General features: G+C 36.1%; 1 protein-coding gene across 1 annotated transcript in view; it reads left to right on the top strand.

Moving 5' to 3' along the window:
* COL19A1 (collagen type XIX alpha 1 chain) overlaps positions 1 to 21,313 on the top strand; it is a 182,567-nt gene that overhangs the window by 12,091 nt on the left and 149,163 nt on the right. The window contains exons 6-7 of the mRNA XM_077782360.1: positions 19,582 to 19,705; positions 20,088 to 20,363. Of these exons, the coding sequence (XP_077638486.1) occupies positions 19,582 to 19,705; positions 20,088 to 20,363 (400 nt within the window). The remainder of the gene's footprint in view (positions 1 to 19,581; positions 19,706 to 20,087; positions 20,364 to 21,313) is intronic.

The following is a 21,313-nucleotide window of genomic DNA, read 5'->3' as shown; positions in this document are numbered from 1 at the left end:
TTAAAAAGAGAGAGAGTATCACCATTTACTTGAATGTTATTTTTTTTATTTTCCCTGTATTCACATTTTGTCTCTGAGCAGCAACAGAGTAGTGGGCACTCAGTGTAGAGGAGAAAGTAGGCAAAATCCTGTTCTGGCACAGGGTGGGATGAAAAGCAGAGACTGCATGAAAAATCAAAAGGACAGTGAAAGAGAGAAAGGCACAATTGGATTGGATGGACTTCAGTTTGCATAGGGACAAGGAAATGTCAAGAAGCAGTTAGGAATGTAGTTTCAAGTTCCCTGAGCTCAGTGGAGAGAGAGGATCATCTCAGAGCTTCTTGGTTGAGATGTGCTCTGAGTCATGGGACTGTGGTTTCTGTACAGCGTGTTCCTGCGATGATGAGAGAAGCAACTGTATTCCCATGTCTTCAGGTTGGGTATTTTCTGTTGCAAGAGGTCAGGCTCCAGCTTGCCTAGTAAAAAAGCACACCTGGTCCTTGGACTTCCCCTTTGCTTGGATCCTGGGCATAGCACAGAGGGCCTGTGAGTAGCATGAGGCCAGGGGGAAGGAAGAAGAGAGTTGGAGGCACCCAGACACAAAACAAAGGGGTCTTTGTGAGAGGAGTGTGACTATGGAAAAAATTTATCTAGCAATTCAGAACAATTAGGTTCTCAGAGTTTTTCTGATATATTAGATAGTGTAAGTGAAAAATTTTATGCTTGTGTAATTCTGCAAAATTAAACTAATAACTTTTTTTTTAAATACAATGGATGGTAGCTATTGAAGGAAAATTAAAATTGACTGGGCAAAATAACTTGACACAAAGAGTGCTCTTCCTTTGTTAGACCTTTCCAGTATTGGCCAGATTGTCTTTAGAAGATTAACAGGAGATAGTAGGTACCACCCATAAATGTCTTTACTAAAATTATTTTGAGACATTTTTAGTAAGAAAACTTCCCTTTAATAAAATAATTTTCCCTTTTTTTTACAAGCTTTTTTTCCAATTTATGGGAATTTGAGAGAACCATGAGACCATAGAAAGGTAGAAAATCAAGGCAATAAAAAAAGTGGAGCAATTTTACTTTAGCAATAAGAAGTAATGCTAAGAAATGTATCTTACAAACTCTTTTTTTTGAAACTGTGAGAAAATCAGTGCCAAATTGGAGCAGAGAGGAGCTAGAAATTGCAAAAGGGTTAATTATTTAAAACTCATATTACATTGAATTAAAATTATTGATTTAAAGCAATGATTTCTAAGAATTTCTGACTGGTTTCAGAAGTGGTCTGAGAGGTCATGTTGACGTTGAAAAACATAAAGCTTTTTTTCATGGTTTTATTTAGTAGGCCTGAATACGAATGTCTTTTTTTCTTCTTCTTCTTTTGAAAACAGTTTATTAATGAAGGCAATAAAAATGGGAACTTCACACCATGGCTGAAAGCTGTGAGCTAACAAAGCCCTAACTGTCAGCTATTGCCAGGAAATTCACAACAGTTGTTTTGCTTGGGTTTGTTTGGGGTTTTTTGGGTTTTTTTTTTTTTTTTGGTTTTTGTTTTTGTTTTTTTGGGTTTTTTTGTGCTATGTATTTTTTGCTATATTTTATGTCATCAGCTTTTTGAAAGGAGAGAAAAATTACTAGCTAGTTTTTCCTCGTTGTCAATGTAACTTGGGCAGGGGCTAAGGAGCTTCAGTAAGGATTAAACCTGGAAATGTGGTGGCTTGGCTTTTGTGGTCTCCTGGTTCTCATATTCCTCAGTGTCCCTGTTATTTTCTTCTGTGCATCCTCATTAAAGAAAAAAAACTAAAGAGAAAATCTTTCTAGTTTTCCCTAGAAATATGCATCTCTAATGGATGAAAAATTTAGCTGGATGTAGCCACTGAGATGATGATTAATAAAATGCATATCAATGCTAATATATGAATAAAGTTAGGCAGAAAATTAATATCATGTTATTGATGATAACAAGGTACAAGATAAGATTTTCAGTCAGCTTGCAGTGCAAGTAAGTAGTACCTCATACATATATCTTCCTGAACAATACAAGGGTTAAAAGTATTTTCAATAACATTCAAGCACTGCAGAATTTCTAAAATTAAATCGTTGTTATTCAGGGCAATAATCTTGCTCGTCCTTTATTAACCTTTCTTCACACAAATGCATGTCATTAAAAGATGAATTCTATTCTTAATTATTTCAGTTTGTTGAATATAAAATGACTTTCTGATATTAGGAGAACACTTAGGACAAATAGATTTTTAAAATTTTGTTTTTAGTGTGTTGCTTTTTAAACTCTTCTGAAGTTTTATGATTTTTTTCTAAAATAAGGGCAGATGGCAGTGAGGAGCATAAGTTCAGGTTTTGGGTTTTTACATGGTAGGGTTACAATAAAGGATAGTCAGAAACTTGGGTATCCGTCATCATAACCTTACAATTTACTATCTCAGTTACCCATGTACAATATCTTTTAATTAATTATTTTTATTTAAACCTGCTTCTCTTACATTATGTTGCATTGTGTGGTTCCAGACTCTTTGTGTTATTAGATGGCTTTAGGGATCATTCTACCTCAGAAAATATTTCAGTAGACGTGGTGTACAGTAAGCAGCAGAACAGTGTTTGTTATCCATCCTGCAGGAAATTGAGAGTATCTGATTAAGCTGACTAGCAAGTATCAAGTAACTGGCACATCTCCTCTTGCATTTCATTCATTCAGTTGTAGTGTGGGTAATAGAAATCTATGCTGTGCCATTTTTCTTCTCTGATGCCATTTTGGTTTTTTCAATGGACCTGGAGTAGTGTTTCACCTATTTATATGTTGTAAATAATTTACAATGCACCGTCAGCTTGGGAAATTGATTCTGTTTATTTATGTTGGACTTCAGCTGTAGGTCTTTATCTCTTTTTGTGATGCAGTTCTGTATGTATTTTGTCTTGTGATAGCAGATGGATAGCTCTTATGCTTTATGTAAATGACTGTAAAATATTAATGTAATGCCAGTAATACTTTCCTTATTAAAACTGTGAATTGCTTATTGAAGTTCTTTGTGAACTTTAACACAAGTTATTCCTGGGGAAAGCAGTGTAACAGAGCTTTTGAGTTATAAACTCATAGCAAAGTACTTCTAGGCATACAGTCTAATTATATAGTCATAATCACACCACAGAGTCATAGAATAACAGTAACTATATAATGGTTTGGTTTTATCTCAACAAATACCTTATAGAGTCATATTTCTTTTCCAGACTTCAACATGTACTGCCCATGTAGTGTATTCCAGAATAGCACAAAGTTTGCTGACAAAGGAGAACAGGGCTCTGTGCTGGTAGTGCTCCTTTAGACCTGCCAGCAGTATTCAGTACTTCTGGACATGAAGCCTTTTAGGCTAATCTTTGTTCTTCAGTTGCCTTAGAGTAAATAGCCTTATGATGAATTAATTTCACTGTCTTTCTCTAAAGATGCATCAGACACCAGTTGTTCCTCATTTGCACTTTTCTGGGGTGCTGGTTTTTTTCCTCATTCGCACTTTTCTGGGGTGCTGGGCTGTTTTTCGTCTTCTGAAAGCACCAATAAAGGAGATAATAAGCTGATTTTGACTGAGTTTCAGAATGTTTTTGAAATTAATGTTCATGATTAGCAAATCTTCATGGCACAGTCACAGCTTTCTTATTTTGTAGTTTGTTTGGCTTGACAAACCATATTAATTTACTGAGGAGATTATCATAGCTGGCTGTTAAATGATCTGAGTTACAGCAGTTGGGATTACTCTCACGACTCTTTTAGGAATTCTGCCCCTTTCATTGTAAGATACTACGAAAGAGCTTGGATTTTTACTGTATTTGGACTACAAGCTCCACCAGCAAAGTTGTTACTCACTGCTGCCAGAAGAGCTGTGGCTTGGGCCATATTTCAGAGAAAGTGTTTCACCTCCTTGGGATGTCTATTTACTGGAGGAAGAAATACTGTTCCCACTTGCCTCAGTAAATTCCAGGCAGGAGGATTCTTTCTGCAAAGAACACAAATTGGTGATGAATAATATTTATGTGGGATTTTCTGTTTGTTTTTAGTGGTAACCTTTTTAATTGCAAAAAAAAAAGTGGAGGGAATTCCATTTTCCTAGAGCAGAGCTGGCATCAAGTGAGGGGGTTTCTGTGCTCCCTGTTAAAAGCCTTTTCATAGCTAGCAATTTTCTTTCTCAAAGCCACCTATCTCTACATGATTTTGTAACCATTTGCTTTGGTGTCTGTATCTGCTGAGACCACTCTCTTCACCAAACTAAAAAATACTGGCTTCCTTTCATAAACTTCCGCTCTCCATGAAGGTCCTCATGGGCGTGATTTATTATTATTTTTGTACATGGCATTTGTTTTGAACTGCAGAATTAGTTTCAACAGTCTTTTTGAAAAACGTTTTAGGAAGTTTTATACCTATTTCTTATAAATGGTATAGAATAGATACATGTGATAACCACTGGTTTCCAAAACAATTCACTGAAGACTTTTAAAGTATGACTGAAAATGGCAATGAGGTGTTATCCCAGTTTTGAGACAGTAGTTACAATTATTCAAACCAGCTTTTATCTGTGCTCACACAAAGTCCTGCTAGCTTTTGGTCTGTTAAAATATTAGATGGTTATGCAAGAAAACACCTCTCCTTTACTACATCACGTATTTATTTGAGGTCATTTCAGCAGTTGGAGCCAACAATGCTAAGACTGAAATGTCTGGTATTTTGGTTGCAGGGTATTTGTAAGAAAAAGGTCTTGCCTTTGGAATTTGCTTCCTGAGTGTGGGAGCCTGAATGTAGTACAAATTCTGATGTTTCTTCAGGTCTTTTAAAGTAATGGATCAGAAGCTGTAGGGATTTACACTTTCTTTTATAATGAAATGGTGGTTTTTGTGTTTATTTCCAGAAATTTAAATATTTAATCTATTTTAGAAATTAAAAAAAAGGAAAAGACAGTGATTATTGTTGAAAGAAGAAATTGGTGTTGTACCCACCTCAAAAATACCAGTTATTTAATTTCACAACTAAGGAGAAGAATGGGGCTTCTTACCATGTAAAATGACAGACCAATGCTTCTTTTAAAGAATAATTACCTGTCTGTGTCTTTCTGCATTTTGGGGCTTGTTTCTACCTGAAAATTTACAAGAAATATGGCAATTTTTATAAAATTCAACATACAGCTATTAATGGATTCAATATTCAACATTCAGGTATTAATGGATTTTGATGTCCATATTGAGTTTGAATCATCCTACATTTAACATGTAATTTACTATGCAAAAAGAATTGGGAAAACAAAGGTAAAGACAGAGGTGATGGAGGGGAAGAGTACATTTAAAACTGTATAGCACTTACATTAAAAGCACACTGTGAGGGAGCAGAGAGTTAGAAAATCTTTTTTAATCAAGCTTCTGACTGTAACAAATTAGAATTCTTTGATCTGTAGTGTCTTCCCCTGAGACTGGAGCACTTAGTGGAGCAGTGTCATACCAGCTGAACTGGTAAAATACTGTTGGATGAAGCAGACTTCATCCTTTCCCTTTTATTTCGTAGTGATTATATTCTTGCTGTAAAGCACTTGCAAATAAAGGGAAGAGGCTTTTTGTGAGGTGTGTACTTGAAGGGCACTGCTCCACAACAAGAGTGTGCAGGAGACAAGCTGTGTTCTTGTGGAATCCCATGTGCCTCATAGCAGGCAATAAACAAATCCAAATAAACAAAGCCAAAAATATTATTTGGAAGAAAATAAAAATAGGAGCTTCCTTTCACAGCACTCATCTCTCAGCCTCGTCTCACATCAGCATCAGCCTCTGTTCAGCAAGGCTGGCAGCTGATCCCTGTGGCTGTGTCACCTCAGGAACAAGATGGACTGCCCCCAACCCCAGAAGCACTGCCTTTAGCTAAAACAAACCCTGAAACTCTACCTCGAGTAGAGTTAACCTTAATGGTTTAACCTGCCCTGTGGAAAACAATCCAAGTGTTCCGATTAAAACAACAGCATCTGCAATTTCACTTTTGCTATGTATTCCTGTAGGGAATTCCTTTCTATTTTCATCTGATATGGATGCCAAAACTATTTTTCAGTTTTCTTGTTTAAGATAGCATAGATTTTCATAGATACTACAATTGCAAGACAAAGTTGTTGGGTTCTTAGAATTCTAGATTCAGCAGGAGAAATTTACCTAGATGCTTCTCAATGATCCTTGTTCAAAACCTTGGACACAAATTCTGAAGAAGGTTGTTCAATTTGCCAGTACATTAACTGAAGGAGCCTTAAGTAATTCTAGAGTGTGGGAACTTTCAGAAAAGTTTACACGCCTCTTACTACCTGCCAAATATGCAAATTTTTAAAATCTTTGCAGTGTTTTCTTGGTTTATCTTGGCCACCTTTTTTGAAGCACTATCTGTCAAAAAGGAGTACAAGGAGGATGCAGATATAAGTCTTTAACAAGGTCTGCATTTGACAGTCTTAGAACAGAAGTGCGGTTGCAAAATCGGTATAGATGAGGTTTTCTGGAAATGCAGAATAGCTGTGGGTATCTACAGCCATGCTGTATGCAAGGCCCCAGAATTCAATGGTGAGTACTGGGCATAATGCACGCAGCTGAGGATACGCTGTAGCCCCATTATGCTGTATATAGAGACTGAAAGATCATTTCTCAGTTTTGCTGATTGAGCTGAGAGGATTCAAGTGTCTTTATAAAATGCATATAATTTTTCTAGCTGAAGCAATGGTGTCACATGCTTCAAAAGTAATTTATCAGCCATTAGGAAAAAAACCAAAATGCCAAACAACCATGTAATAAATCAGATCTTTCTTTTTCTGGCTTTTGTGATTTAACACTGTGTAATCTAGTTTGCTTTAGCTATGCTGTCAGGCATTTCTCCTCTTAACTAAAGTTGCACTGACAAAAATATGTTTGTGTTGATATATCTGTGCTTATACTGGGGCTTTTTGTTTAAACATCTCGTAGAGATACCATACCCTTCCCCCACCTTGCCTCTGAGTTTTTAGGTTTTATATCTAAAAATAGTTCATGGTCTGTCTCACAGTGAAACTGTCTGGTGTTTTTTTCATTACCCTGATTTTCATTTATTTTCATTTGGTTCTGAAAGATTTTTGGCCTCTAGCATTTCTATGTGGTTAGCTCTTTGCAGTTTTTATCATCATGCTGTAAAGTTTTTTTTTGTTTGTTTCTGGAAATAAATTGACAAAATTTTAAAAATACTTCTTTGATTTTAAATGGACGGTATGGTCCCTGCTCTGCGTTTTTCACTTAGAGGTCTGGGTATCAATTTGAGTTCAGTCCTAAGTGTACAGAGTTTGCTGATTGCAGTCTTGCCTGTCTCAAGTGAATATTTGTCATGCCACAAACTCATTTCAAAACTTGGAATGATTTAATAAACTTCAACTTGAGGAACGATCTGTAATCTATACAAACAAGATGTACAGATATTGGTATATTAACAGAACCACATGCAAGAGATCATGTTATTTTTGGATTTAGTTAGTGTGACTAGTTCCAGTATCTCAAAATTCTATTTAAAAAAAAAAGCCTAAAAATACTCTGGGATTGGGCATTAGAATTTAGGCTTTGAATAACTTATTGATTACTGTTCCTAATATGGCATTGTGCTTCTAGTTTTCATAGGAAAATTCATGTATCTTTTATTTTAGGGATTAGACTACTAATTATTTATACACATAAAATTAAAAATATTAAGTTTGAAGTTCTTGATAAACTTTGATTTACCTCTTTGACTAAGTTTTATTTGTGAACTCTGCTGGGAGTTCTGCTTAGATTAGATATTAGGAACTTTTTTTTACTGAAAGTTTTGTAAAGCATTGAAACAGACTGCCCAGGGATGTGGCAAAAGCCTTCTCCCTGGACGTGTACAAAGGCATATGGATATGGCACTTAAGAACATGGTTTATTGTGGACACAGTGGTGGTGCTAGGTTGGACTTGATGATCTTGAGGGTTTTTTCCAGCCTTAACAATTCCGTAAGTCTATGATTCTGTGAGAGTTTGGTAAGAAATGTGTATGCTTATAATCTGTGGTGAGCAGTATTGATTTACGCAAATACTTTTGAGTGCATATCCCAAAAATATCCATTGATTAAGGCATGTGGGGTTTGCTTTGACCACTCCTGAGAAGTGACAACACAAATAACATTATTGAGGGGCCATGACTCTACACACCTTTTTTTCCTGTTACTGGATCTGTCTCTTACATGAGCAGTTCAGAATGCTAGGTGACTGCCAGTTTAAATTAATCTATGAAATTATACAAAAAGTATAATAGCATTCACCAAGAGTGTATATAATAACAGGATCTGATTGCCAAGGCTGCAGGGAAAAAATGCCATTCTAGCCCAATTTTTGCGCTGAGGACACTCCGTGGTGGATGCACTTTCAAGTACAGCATGTGCAATTGCAGCATGAAATTCCTGCTCTTGCTCAGGATGGACATCTAGCAGTGACTTGTACAAAATTAGATAATGCTCACTCATTTTATGGGTAAAAGTGGTATTTGGAAACAGGGGGATTTGGGATGTGAATCTTCTCTTGCAGTAGTTTGACTTTTTTAATATCTCCTCGAGATTAAGTTGCTGAGAATTAGAATGTTATGCATATGGCATTATATTCTAATATGAACTGTGAACAATATATGATAAGGACAGTAACTAATAAGTTAATCATATGGACACAGACACTGAAAGAAAATGTGATACAAAAGGACTAAATATAAAATCTAAGTTCTAGCAGGACTTTAGTAATGAGGCTGTATATGATGACTTGAAGGTCTGAAAAGGAAATGCCATCAAATATCTGTTAAGTCAAAAAGGAGCATAAATGTTGACATTATTTCTTTTTTATTAGGCTATTTTTCTTTCCAGAGAACTTTTTTTAAAATTTAGAAAGAGATAAATAATTGCATTACTGTTAGCATGTGGAGACAGATACACTATGCTACCAGGAAATTACATAAGCTTAAAATTGGTTTGTTGTGAAAGTGTTAGGAGGACTAAAAAAACACTTTGTGATTCAAGATAGCTGATATGATTTCATGGAAAGGAAAATCATGACTCATTAACCAATTAGAGTTCTTGAAAGATCAAAGAGTTATAACATAGCCTTGCTTCTTTTTTTCTCCTTAAAAATAAGAATTCATATTATGCCTAAGAATACATTTCTTACAGCATCCTAACTTTTTTAATCACAATTAAGTGTCATCTTTTTAAAAAGCTTATGCTGACTATGTTCTAACACACAGATAAATGTGTACTCCTACCCAGCCGGCTCTAGGTGATCCTGTGTGAGCAGGGAGCTTGGAACAGATGACCTTCAGAAGTTCCTTCCAACCTCAGCCATTCTGGCATTCTATGATTGTATTATAAGCTATTCTGTAAATAGTTTCTCTTCCTTAAGAATATAGTTTCCCATAATATTTGGTATGTAATTCCACTGTCAACCATGCAGATCATAGGGTAAGAGTGAATTCATCCAAATGTAGGTTTTGTAATGGAGTAATGAGGGAACCAAGTACTTCCTTTTTAAAATTTCCAAAATATTTTTTTCATCTCATGGCATGCTTAAATGTTACAATTTTATTTAATGAAAAATGATGATGATAATAGCAATATTTTTTTTACTGTTGTTACTTTTCTACTTTTTTGCCTACTAGTCTCATACATATGCTAGGTAATATAGTGTTCTTAGAATTTTCATCAGCAGTACAGATTCTAATCTCAGTTTTACTGTTGAAAAAGGTGATCATTGTTCATTCAATTTCTGTTATTTTGCATGAAAATTACATGGATGATTTCACGTCAAGTTGTTGTTGTTGATGCATTGGTTTAATGCAAAGCTTTTCTGCTGTGGAGCAGTGAGCTTTCCTCAGTGTTTTGAGGAAAGTTTGTGAATTCCTGCCATATCAAGCTTCCTTGCTTGGTTACAGACTTAGCCCAATTCCCCAGTCCGAGAAGGGCTCCCGGTCATATTCAGTGTTCTTTCAAGTTGGGTTTGATGTTTCATTTCTTTTGATGAAGCTTGGAATTTACCTAAATAAAATGTTTATTGACTTATCCATATCACTGCTTGAGGTATCCTCTCAACAACTCTGTCTTGAGCCAGATGCAAGACCGCATCTCTCATTTATAACTTTGGTTTTTGTTTCTCTCCTAGCACTTTAAAGGGAATACCTGGACCTCCCGAGCTGGATCTGATAGTAACAGGGTTAGCAAATCACAGGTCTTTGGTCCATTCTGTTAAATATAGTTATGACTCAGCAGATAGCAATGTGGGTATTTTTAAACTGCGTTTATTTTTAACCCCACTTAATCTGTAACTTAGAAAAACTAACATTGTTAGAGAAAATGTGAGAGCTCTAGGCTAAGCTGTACATACTCTTGGTTTGGTTTTTTTGTTTTTGTTTGGTTGGTTTTGGTTTTTTGAACTGGACATTAGTTATAGAGTCTAAGTCCTGAGACTTAATAAAAATAATTTCTAGTCTCTGAAAATGCTAGTAAGTTCTTCTGATGTGGTGCAAATAAGGTTCTTGATCATTTCCTTTCCATACTGATTCACTTAAAATTTGTGAATGTTCACAGTTTTTATATACTGTAAAAGAGCACCTTATTTATCTAATTATCCTTCTAAGTGTAAGCAGAGCACCAGGCTTAAATATGCACAGGCTAGTCGTGCTATGTGTAGGGGGTGTTAAAGCAAAAGCATGTTCTCTCTGTAGCTTCACTCTTGCAGCTGACAGCTACTTTTTCAGGTCTGACCCTGCTATCTGGTGTCATTAACCTTCCTTCTTACTCAGATCTCTTCTGTTGGTACTCAATCTTCACTACTTGCACCTTCTTTTTTGGGGAGATCAACTGGAGCCAAGGCAGGTAGATACACCCATTTATAAGAGAGTTGTAGGCTCTAGTGCCTTTGGTCTTGCCTGTGCTGTTTTTCTCAAGCACTTCTGCCTGCTTGAAACTTCAGCCAGGAATGAGTTTGTTTATTTATAGGCAGTCCTGCATGCTGAAGAGGAGGAGGCTAGTTATCCAGACAATTATTTAGGGTTAGCAAAAAAAAAAACACCCCTTAGTTTGGTGCAGCTGCACTCCAAACAGCTCCTAGCTCTCCCTTTCCACTGCCACCCGTGCTGTTAGGTTCACTGTGAGTGCTCAGCATTTTCCTAAGAGGGATGCTGCCCTGTGAGGTGGTTTGCCCTTTACCATCAGCCAGGGTTGTCTAGGACGTGGCAGAATAGACCCGGGGAGGAAAGGGAGAGCCTTTCCAAGTTCCAAGTGTAATCAGCAGTTCACTTTGCTAGTACTTGTTCCTTTGGTTCATTGTAAAAAGCTACCAGACATTTGGGATGGGGTTAAAGGGAGACTAAACAGGAAGAAATTGAGTGTTCTATGGAAACAACATTTTTAAGTTGGGTAGCATGATGTCATGCAGGAACACACAAGGTGCCTTCCAAAACCCCAGTGTGAGAAGTAAAAGGGTGTGAGTGTCTCAGCATGAGGCTCTGCTGGAGCTGAGTCACCCTCCTCTGTATCAAGCTATGGAGACCATTGTGCAATCAGTTAGTGTCTCTATGTATCTGTAGAAATGTCTGAGGACAAATGGATGCTTAGATTTCTTCCTCCTACAGGGAAGATTATATGGATATATAAGCAAAGTAATTCCTGATGTCATCCCTCCTTTCCATAGTATGAAGTGCATTTTCTCTCTGTCTTCATGCCCTCCAATGGACAAATTGTCTGTTGTAGTTTGAATTTTCTTTATTTTTCCAGATAACAGCAACTACTTAAATATACAAATATTTAATACTGTACATATAGGTCTTGCTTCCTACAATAGGATAGGAAGCATATAAAAATGTATGCAGAGCATTTTTCTCTTTCAGTTGCCTGCCATAGGTAACCATAATTTTTTTCATTAACATCATCAGGTTTCTTGAGCAGCTGAATAATTTCATTCCACTGTAGATAATCATATTTAGCATAAGAACTTAATATCTCATTGACTTAAGAGTCTGACAAATAACAGACTAATAACTAGACCTGTTGTGTTTGTTCAGTTTCTGGGAGCTAACTGGAAGGATCATGTGAGATAGAAAACAGCTCCTAAAATGTCAAAATAAAAATATGGGTAGATGTTGAAAGAAATATCCAAAGTTCCTCTTAAACTATTTAAAATTTCATCCTCTTCTCTTGATGGTTGCTATCCACAGCTTGCTTTTAGGATGTTGAGAACAGAGAAGTGGCATTTTTGCATGATCTCTAAAGGCCAAATATCTTGATTCAATTCTTGAATGAGCTGAAGACAATTTAAATCTCTGTCATTCTCTTAAGCACGTCCTAGTTTTACATTTTTTAATAGAGACTTTATCTTTGGAGACAATCACAAACCACTGAAGAAAAGGACAGATCATCACACTTCTCTGGATTCTGCCATTAATCTCCAAAGAGAAAATTTTGTTCTGTTGGGTTTTTTTTTTGTGTATGCTGCTTGTGAGAAATGTCAGACTCTAAGTTAATTTTTCTTTAGGGGCAGTTGATTTACTAGTGTGGTTCTGAGTAAGAAAAGCACTGAAGGTTTCTGGGATGAAGGTTTCATGCTGAACAATAAGACCACGTTTTCATGAGTGCAGGATGGTTTCAGTCCCTATAGTGAATCACAGAAGTAGAAACCTATTACAAAACTGGAGATGGGGGATGCACGTGTCTGAAGTTCTACATGTCAGTACTAAAGGGAAAGCAGAATGAGGTATATATCTAGAAAGAGCATAATTCTCAACAGGAAATTATTGGAGTTCAAAATAGATTATTTTCTCTCATTTATTTTTATATTTTCAGTGTAAATGGATGTTGCCGCTACTTACACTGAACACAGATCTCGTGTTTGGAGTGTTTCTTTTGCTTAGATGGCCAGCGAACAAACAAATTGAGAGATGGGGAACAAAAAAAGAAAAACATGGGTCGCTAGTTTTTTCACACAGGTGAAAACATTTCCTCTCCATCTGCTTTCCCTGAATCATGGAATTGGACAACACTCTTTTTTTTTTTTATATCCCTCTGCCCCATGCTGCTCAAACTAGCAAGTGTGTAACTTCATCAAAAATGCTGAAAGCTGCCTTCCACAACATAAGACTCCAAAATTCTTTGTTGACCTGAAATTTCTAAAAGCATCATCAAAATTCAGCAGAATTCTACTTAGGAAAAAGAGAAAAAAAAATGTTGTATTTCCTATATCTGTTATTATATATTACTGCTTTTAATTGTCTTGTTCTTTTTATTGCTGATTTTTTCCCCCAGAAATTTAAAATACACAGAAATAGGCTAAACTTGGAAAGCAGACAGTTATTGTGATATCTTTAAAATGAAAGGAAGATTCACCTTTGACTTCTTTAGGGCCAGGAGTTCACCAATAATTCCTGTAAATAAGGATACAGAATACTACAAACCCTGGGGTAAAAGTACCTTTCACAGGCATCATGGTTTTGGTATTTCTGTGCCTCTTTCAAACCAATATTTTTTCAAATGCGCTTTAAAATTTTGATATCAATACAATTGACTTTCACTCCAAAATTCCTGAACAACCTGTACATTAAGAGTCAGCTAATCTATACCTGTTCTGTAAATGAAAGCAGTGACATGCCGAAGTATATGAAATATTAGGTAAATCCCTCTTCTCAATGTTAAAATAATCTGCAGCTTTTCTTTCAGCAGTGCATTTCATGAGTGGGTTGAGCTCTCCCTAAGTAATTAATAACTCTTAAGCTGTCTGAATAGTTTCCCTTGAGTTGCATCATATAATGTGTCGTATGAAAACAACTTGAGGCCTAATGTAACATGAAACTATACAGTGCATCTTAAAGTGATTTGAGGAAGATGGATGGGAAGGAAATGATTTCTTATTCTGACAGAAAAGACAGCTGTTCTTAGCTTTTATTTGAAAAGAATTTGAAGTATATTTTCTAGTCAGGGATTGGTAAATTGTTCTAGTTAGTTGATTCCTGTTCTCCTGTTGTATCAATCAAGTTAGGTAAAAAACTGAGAATTAAAAATATACCAGTTTGTTGTAAAAATATGAATAATAATGTGGAGATTTTTTGTATTTGGTCCATCTGAGCTTTACTTTTTTATTCATAACAGATCTGAGTTTAAACCCTTTGCAAACATGAAAAAGTTGACACTTCAGTGTCTCCATCAATGAAGTATGAAATAAATCATTACCCAACACAGGAAAGTTTTTTAAACTAACTCCTTGAGCTCTGGTCACCAAATTATTGTAACATTGTCATGTTACAAGTGACATATACCAGGTAATTGTATATGTCAGCTGGAAAAGATATCTCTTGCCATAAACTCAAAACATCTCTCACTTCACTCTCAGGAAATGCAAGTTGGCTCATCTTTCTCTTCTTGGAAGATATACAGCAAGCTGGAGGCTTCATTGATACTTGTAAATACGGAAGTTTATCATATACTGTAGTGTATTCTCATTCGATATGGAACAATTGGAGTTCATAGGATTCAAAAATAGATACTGCTTTTCCATTAGTGCTTTTTTTAAAAATAAAAACAAAAGGTAAATAAAGGATTGCCTTACTAAATTTGATATGGGTAACTCAATGCTGCTTTACAAAGATAGAACTCAAACTGTTTATAGCATAGTGAATACACAGTTAATTCATTCATAATTACTTCTTTTAGTATGCTAGCACTAGAAGTTCCAGCTGGTATCTGCATTTCAGAACTTTTGAGGAAACAAATTAATAAAGAAAATACTTTACCAAAAATCATTCTATACTTAATCTTTATAAACAGTGGAAGGTATGCACAAATATAGTGGTAATATTCATGCAACATTCTTATAACTGCTCTTCTGGTAACTTCATAATGTACAGCCATAGTATACACCTGTTTTTAGGAAAAATTATGGCTACATTTGGTGCAGTAAAAAAGAAGAGAATGCAGAAAAGCCTTTGCAATTCTATGTATACATATGCTTTGACAGAGTGGCACACAGTTGTTGCAAGAACATGTGTGTTTGTTACCATTCTGGCTGCATCTGCCTCATGTTTCAACCAGTGAAACATTAAGACCTGAATGTATGGATTTGTAACATATCTATGTACAATCTAAAACCTTGTATTGCTGGGAATGTTCCTGCTGGCTATTGATGGTCTTCTCAATTTGCCAGCTGAGGCCTCTGTAATTTGCAGTACATCTCAGTCCAGCAGACCAGGGTGGTGTAAATTCAAACCTCTCTATTCAGTTCATGTGCTTCAATTCCTGCTATTGTTTTCAGTAGTTTCCACCAAGTGTGTGCTTTGCTTTGAGAACACAGCACTCCATTTGTCAACTTGAATTTTTTATTATATACTACTGACAATACGGATAGAGGGAGAGAATCAAACTGTCGAAATTCCACCTAAAGTATAATTTAATCAGACTCTGGGCGCCTGAGTCTGAGAATAATTCAAATTGCCCACTCTCAAGCACCACCCAACCCCTAGTGGCACCTAAAATGAATAATTTTGTACAACTGATTTCCCCTGGCATCTGGGCATAAATTCCAGGCATGCTTAGAAGCACCATGGCTTAAGCAGACAGGCATGTAACTCCCACCCAAGTTCCATTGTGACTGAAAGATGTGTGTAGAGATGCCAGAAAGTTGCCCATGTCCCTAGGGGCACCTAAACCATTGACTGTGCTTCAATTACACACAGTAAGCTTGGACAGCATTGGATTCAACACAAACCACAGCAGTCAAGAGTGTTTTGAGTGTGGAAGAGGAAGAGAGCACCTTTTTAATAGCCTTAAAAGTTTGAGTAGTCATGTGGGAAGGATGCCTGGTTTGGTAAGGAAATTAAACAAGCATGTGAGAACTTAACTGTTGTTCCACTGAGAAGGATATTTGCTTTCCATGGAGAGTCAGATATTTTGCTCCCAACTCTGATGATGTAATCTTGTTCAGACACTGTTGTCCAAAAAGGCATCTGGTTGAGAGATCAGATGTCAAGGATACTCTCATCCGCTTGTCTGTGTTAATTTGTAAGTTTTTTTGTCTTTATGGATAAATTCGCCCACTTATCAGTTGCTACCCATATTTCTGTAACATCATAACTTGCTTAAAACCTATCTTCTCTCTTACTGCTTTTGGTGAGACATCATGATTTACTACCTTAAGTTCATGCTCTCTGTTTGTGCTGTTTGTACATCTGTAAACATTGAGGTGAGCTTGGTAGGTTTCCTTCACCCTTTCTGTCTCTTATTGTTTTTATACTGTGTCATGTGGAAAGGTTAAATACTCTGTGTTGAAGTACTTTTTGGGTTGTGGATGTGTGGAACAACTTGCTTTTGAATTTTTTATTAGTGTTTAATGTTGTTCCTTTATTGTTTTCACCTTCTACATAATAGCTCATAAGGTTTCTCAGGTTTTAAATGTTTGTAGATGTGATCAGATGAAGCAGTATAGTAAACATTCAAAGAACTTCTGAATTTCAAATTCAGTATTCAATGAAAATTTGGTTTGGCTTTTCTCATGTTCCAATGTGAGGTTTTATGTTAAATTTTTCTTTTTGGTGTTTTATTTTTCTCATCAAATATAATTATATTTAATTTTTAAAACATATACATACTCTACCTATTTTTGAGGATTTTTAACTGATTTAATACAGTAGAAGATGCCATGGCAATAATACTTAAATATCACTGAAGTATGTTATTAGTCATCTGTATCTAAGTCACTTCAATGCTCAATGCATGCTTTTATATTCTTTTACAGTCACTTTAAGCCATTCAGGGAGCAAGAGCATAGGGAAAATTCTATATGGTAGCAGATAGCCTGCTGGTTTTCTGGATATTTCATCCCATTATTTTGTTCTTTTTCATGTTCACCATCTAGGTAGAAGGGTTGACTGTCAAGTGTATACTTTAAAGTATCTGTTAACAATTTTTTGGTCAGTAGAGAATTTCATATAGGCACCAATGATAACTCTTGTCAAAATAAAGATACTGCTTCTGTTAGGTTATATTTCTGGTACATGGTAGTTGTATATTAAATTTGTGCTGTTTGTTGGCCAGATACTGGAATAAGTTTCCCAAAAAAGTTGTGGAATAATTTTCTTTCTAGATACTTCCAAAACTCAGCAGGACAGGACTTACAGTAACCTGATAAAATTTTCAGGTTGTCCCTACTTTAAGCCCAGGGTTAAATCCTCCAGAAGTACTTTCCTACCTAAGTTATTTTTGGAATCTAACTGAATTTATCCTTTGTCCAATTCTGTTTAAATCTTGCCTCTTTAGTTGACTTCACTGAAATTCCTTAGGAATTAATTTGATGTTGTCTGCTTTTTTCACTTCTCTCAATGCAGTTTTCTTTGTCAGCTCGAAGGTAAGGGAAGTTAGAGTGAACTCCTGCTGGTTTTTGTAATGCTGGCCCATACCCTAGCTCTTCTCTTATTTCCTGAACGATTTGGTAAATAGTTAAGGAAGGTGAATTTATATTACATGTACTCACACAACCAAGCTTATTTGAGAAAATTCTGCAAGAAACACAATTTTAGAAGACTTAATACTGTCATACATCTAGATGGCTGTGAAAGTGTTAGGAAGGCATGCAGTGAAAAGTGATGGAGTTGGTGGGTGGGTGTGGGTGTGTAGAAAATAGTGCCACCTTGCCCAAAGACTGCTTCTGCTTGACTTCCAGGCCTACAGTAAAAATCATGGTTTCCCCTCTTTTCATTTGATGAAGACAGTTACTGATAATTTCTTTTCCACAGTTGTCTGTCCTTTGTCCATTAATGTGAATTCTCCGGTGTCCCCAGTATGGAACCTAGCTGGGAATGTTAACTGATTTTGGAGAGCTAATCAAATGCTCCCATCCACATCAGGTGCCAGATATCCTGTCTAGCTTACAGCTGTAAGCCTGAGATACCATCTCAGCCTGACTGGAGTGCAGGAAATCATAGGGCCGATCCCACGTCCAGATAGCTTATTGTTCTGCAGTCACACACTCATTCCCAGTGAAGGTATTTTTTTTATATAAATCATGAAACATGTTCTTTATGCTATATTTGAAATAAAAAGTATGAAATCTAGGTCTAAGTACAGCCAAGCCTATTCTCTTTTGCCTTGCCTTTTGACATTCCAACATCTATAGCTGTACACCAGCATATAGGTCCACTAACAATGTGGGACAGCAGCCAATTTCGTTTGAGGATAAAACAGGAATCAGCTGTGGGAAATAAGCCAAAGAAGTGTGATTCCCACGTGAGGGACTTAAATAGGTGCTAGTCCATAAAGAAGCTCTTTGGCAGGATTTAGAGCAGGCTTCTCTGCACAGGAGGCATTTTTCCTGAGCTCCTAAACACAACAATGTCCAGGAGGGTTGTGGGGCTATTGTTTCATCAGCTGTAGTGCTCTGCTCTTTCTTTGCCCCCACCTTTGTTGTTTGTTTTATTTTGTTTTGTTTTTAAGAAAAGCTTTATAATACATTGCTGTATAATTGTAATCCCATCAGTATTTTTTTTAGAATTAAACCATTTGCTTCATGTGACTGTGGGAAATAAAATGAAGGAATTTTTTCTGCTGCGTGGGGGGTCAGGTTTCCTGAACTCTGATCCAGGGAATGCTTTTTGCACCATGGCTAGCTGATTGCAAGCAGCAATGTGAATGCTTTTGCTACTGCTGTGTTGTGTAGAGATCTCTGGTTATAATTTTCTCACTTCTGTCTTAGAAAAGAAATAATTTGAAATGCAGAACTTCAAATTAAAAAAGTTGATTGTACCAACCTAATTTATTTATTACATAATTAGTGTATATTTAATAGTTACCAAAGTCTGTAGAGTTGAGGTACAGATTTCATTTTTTGTGAAATAAAAACTTTTCAAATGGTTCATGGAAGTGGTATTGAGGTGCATTCTGTGATAGGTCAGACTTTTTTGGAGGCATTGACGCATCTTAGGTGAGAAAGTAATAACAAAATCAAACAATAGTAAATCATTTGTTCTAAAATACATTCCTTATTTTTTTCAAGCTTGCTTAAGTCCAACTGTTCTGATGTTCAAGATGTCCGAGTCATTGCCCATGGAGGTCACTGGATCAAATCCCTGCTCAAAGCAGGACGAACTTGAAAGTTAGATAAGGTTATTATGAGCCCTATCCAGCTGTGTTTTGAAAGTCTCCAAGGATGGAGATTATTCCACAAATCCTCTACAAAACTTATTCAAGTATCCCAAGCAATAAACTGGGAAAGGACATATTTTAAAATACTTCCATGGGGGACATTCACTTTGCATCATTTCTTTTTAGGCTCCGATTTGTATTAATCACACATTTTAAAAAAAATAGAACAGAAACTAATTAAAAAACTTCCAGTCATTTATTCTTATAAAAAGATTAAATTGTACTTTTGAGAAGAAACACTTCTGAATGATGAGGTCTGTGAATATGTATGAGTGGGAGCAAGTGTTTGGCTTCTTGTTTTCACCAGGTATTATTTCTGTTCATTCCTTTTAAGCAGTGCTTGTTTATATAAGAATAACAAAAAATCTTTTTCCTCCCTCTTGTTCCAGGCAAGTATTTCCAAATGGGCTTCCTGAAGAATACTCTCTGGTTGCTACATTCCGTGTACGGCGAAATACCAAGAAAGAGCGTTGGTATATATGGCAAGTTTTAAATCAGTATGACACACCTGAGGTTAGAGTCATCTTTGATTTATTTCCTCAAAAAGTTTCTTTTTTCCTGCATGTAATATGGCACATGTAATAATGGATGTTCCATTAATGGATTTAGCTAAAGTTTATATGAAATAGACAGACTGCTCCAAATTAACTTATAATTTGTGGCAGGAATGACAGAAATTTAGCAAAATCTATTCAGTTTAGACTGCAAAATAGAATAAATGCATGCTTTGATTTATAGCTGATATGTATGTACCAAGTTCCATTGAAGAATGCTTCATAACATGATTCTTGCCCAGTGTATGTATTTAAAATATTTTTGTTATATATAGTTTATTTATTTGCTTCTTTCTTATAATTTTTAAATAACCACTGATTTTATTTTGTCTTGCTTTCAGATCTCTGTCCTCCTGGATGGTACAAAAAAGGTGGTGGAGTATATGACCAAATCCTCTCAGGGAAATATACTGCACTACACTTTTAAGAGTCGAGAAATTTATCCGTTGTTTGATCGGCAGTGGCATAAGCTTGGTATTAGCGTGCAGTCAGGGATCATTTCCCTCTATTTGGATTGTAATTTAATTGAGAGAAAGCAGACTGATGAAAAATTCACCATTGACTTGCAGGGAAGGACACTGATTGCTTCTCGTGCTGCAGATGATAAGCCTGTAGATGTGAGTAGAATGAAAGGAAAAACAGATAACTTGAAGTAATGTTTTAGCCATGCTTTTACTAACACAGTTGTAAAGAATCACATAGATAAAATGTTCAAACCCAGTCATTATTTTTGAGTGTGTATTCTTAATTTGAAGTCCTTAAGTGTTTTTCTCTAAACATTATTCAGTGATGTAGCATCTGCTAAGAAAAAGCTGTTGCCAAAGTAACTGCATAGAACTCATTCCTGGTTTAAGGAGTCTGTTTTTCTGTATTTAATTGGGAAAAAGAGACACCTAATTACCACTGATATATAATTTCTATGTTTAAAGGTAACTTGCAGTCCTAATTATTTTCTTTCATTTTTGGTAAGATTTATTTGTAGATTTGTATCAGTCATCTGTTGCGCTTTGATTTTGATAAAGGGAGGACACAAAATAATCAAGAATTACTTCTGAATTGATGTCTTCAAGGGTAATTCAGCTATGTAGAAACAGGGGCACATTGTTCACAATTGTCTCTCCCTTACCCAAAAGGGAAGGATTAGGAAGTGACCAGAGGTTGTTTCCTGCAGCCTTTGGTGCAAGAATTACACAAGGAAACATCATAATATTCTGGGCTATTTTGTGTCCCAGGGATGCTCTCTTCTGTTTCCTCATGCAGGGAGGAAAGTAATTTGAAAGCAAGTAATTTGAAAGCACAGCAAGTAATTTGAAATCTTCAGGAAGTCTTAGTTGGTTTTAAGTACAGTGACATGCAGATACCAAGTTTAGAGCATCTGCCTTGGGGATTTTAGTGACCATCAGAAAGCTTCAGCCATGTTATGTACGCTGTAGGGGTTCCAGAGGAAAATAGCACATTATAACTGCAAGCTAACATTGCAGGAGGAGACATTTTTGTGGGGCACTAAGTACTTTGGCCAGGACTCAGATCTCTTATTTCATGGAGCCAAGCTCATTCTTTGTTTTAT

The sequence above is a fragment of the Lonchura striata genome, chromosome 3, assembly GCF_046129695.1.
Source record: "Lonchura striata isolate bLonStr1 chromosome 3, bLonStr1.mat, whole genome shotgun sequence".
In the NCBI taxonomy this organism is placed as follows: Eukaryota; Metazoa; Chordata; class Aves; order Passeriformes; family Estrildidae; genus Lonchura; species Lonchura striata.
The sequence above is the reverse complement of the archived record's forward strand: the minus strand, read 5'-3'. Positions and strand labels throughout refer to the sequence as shown.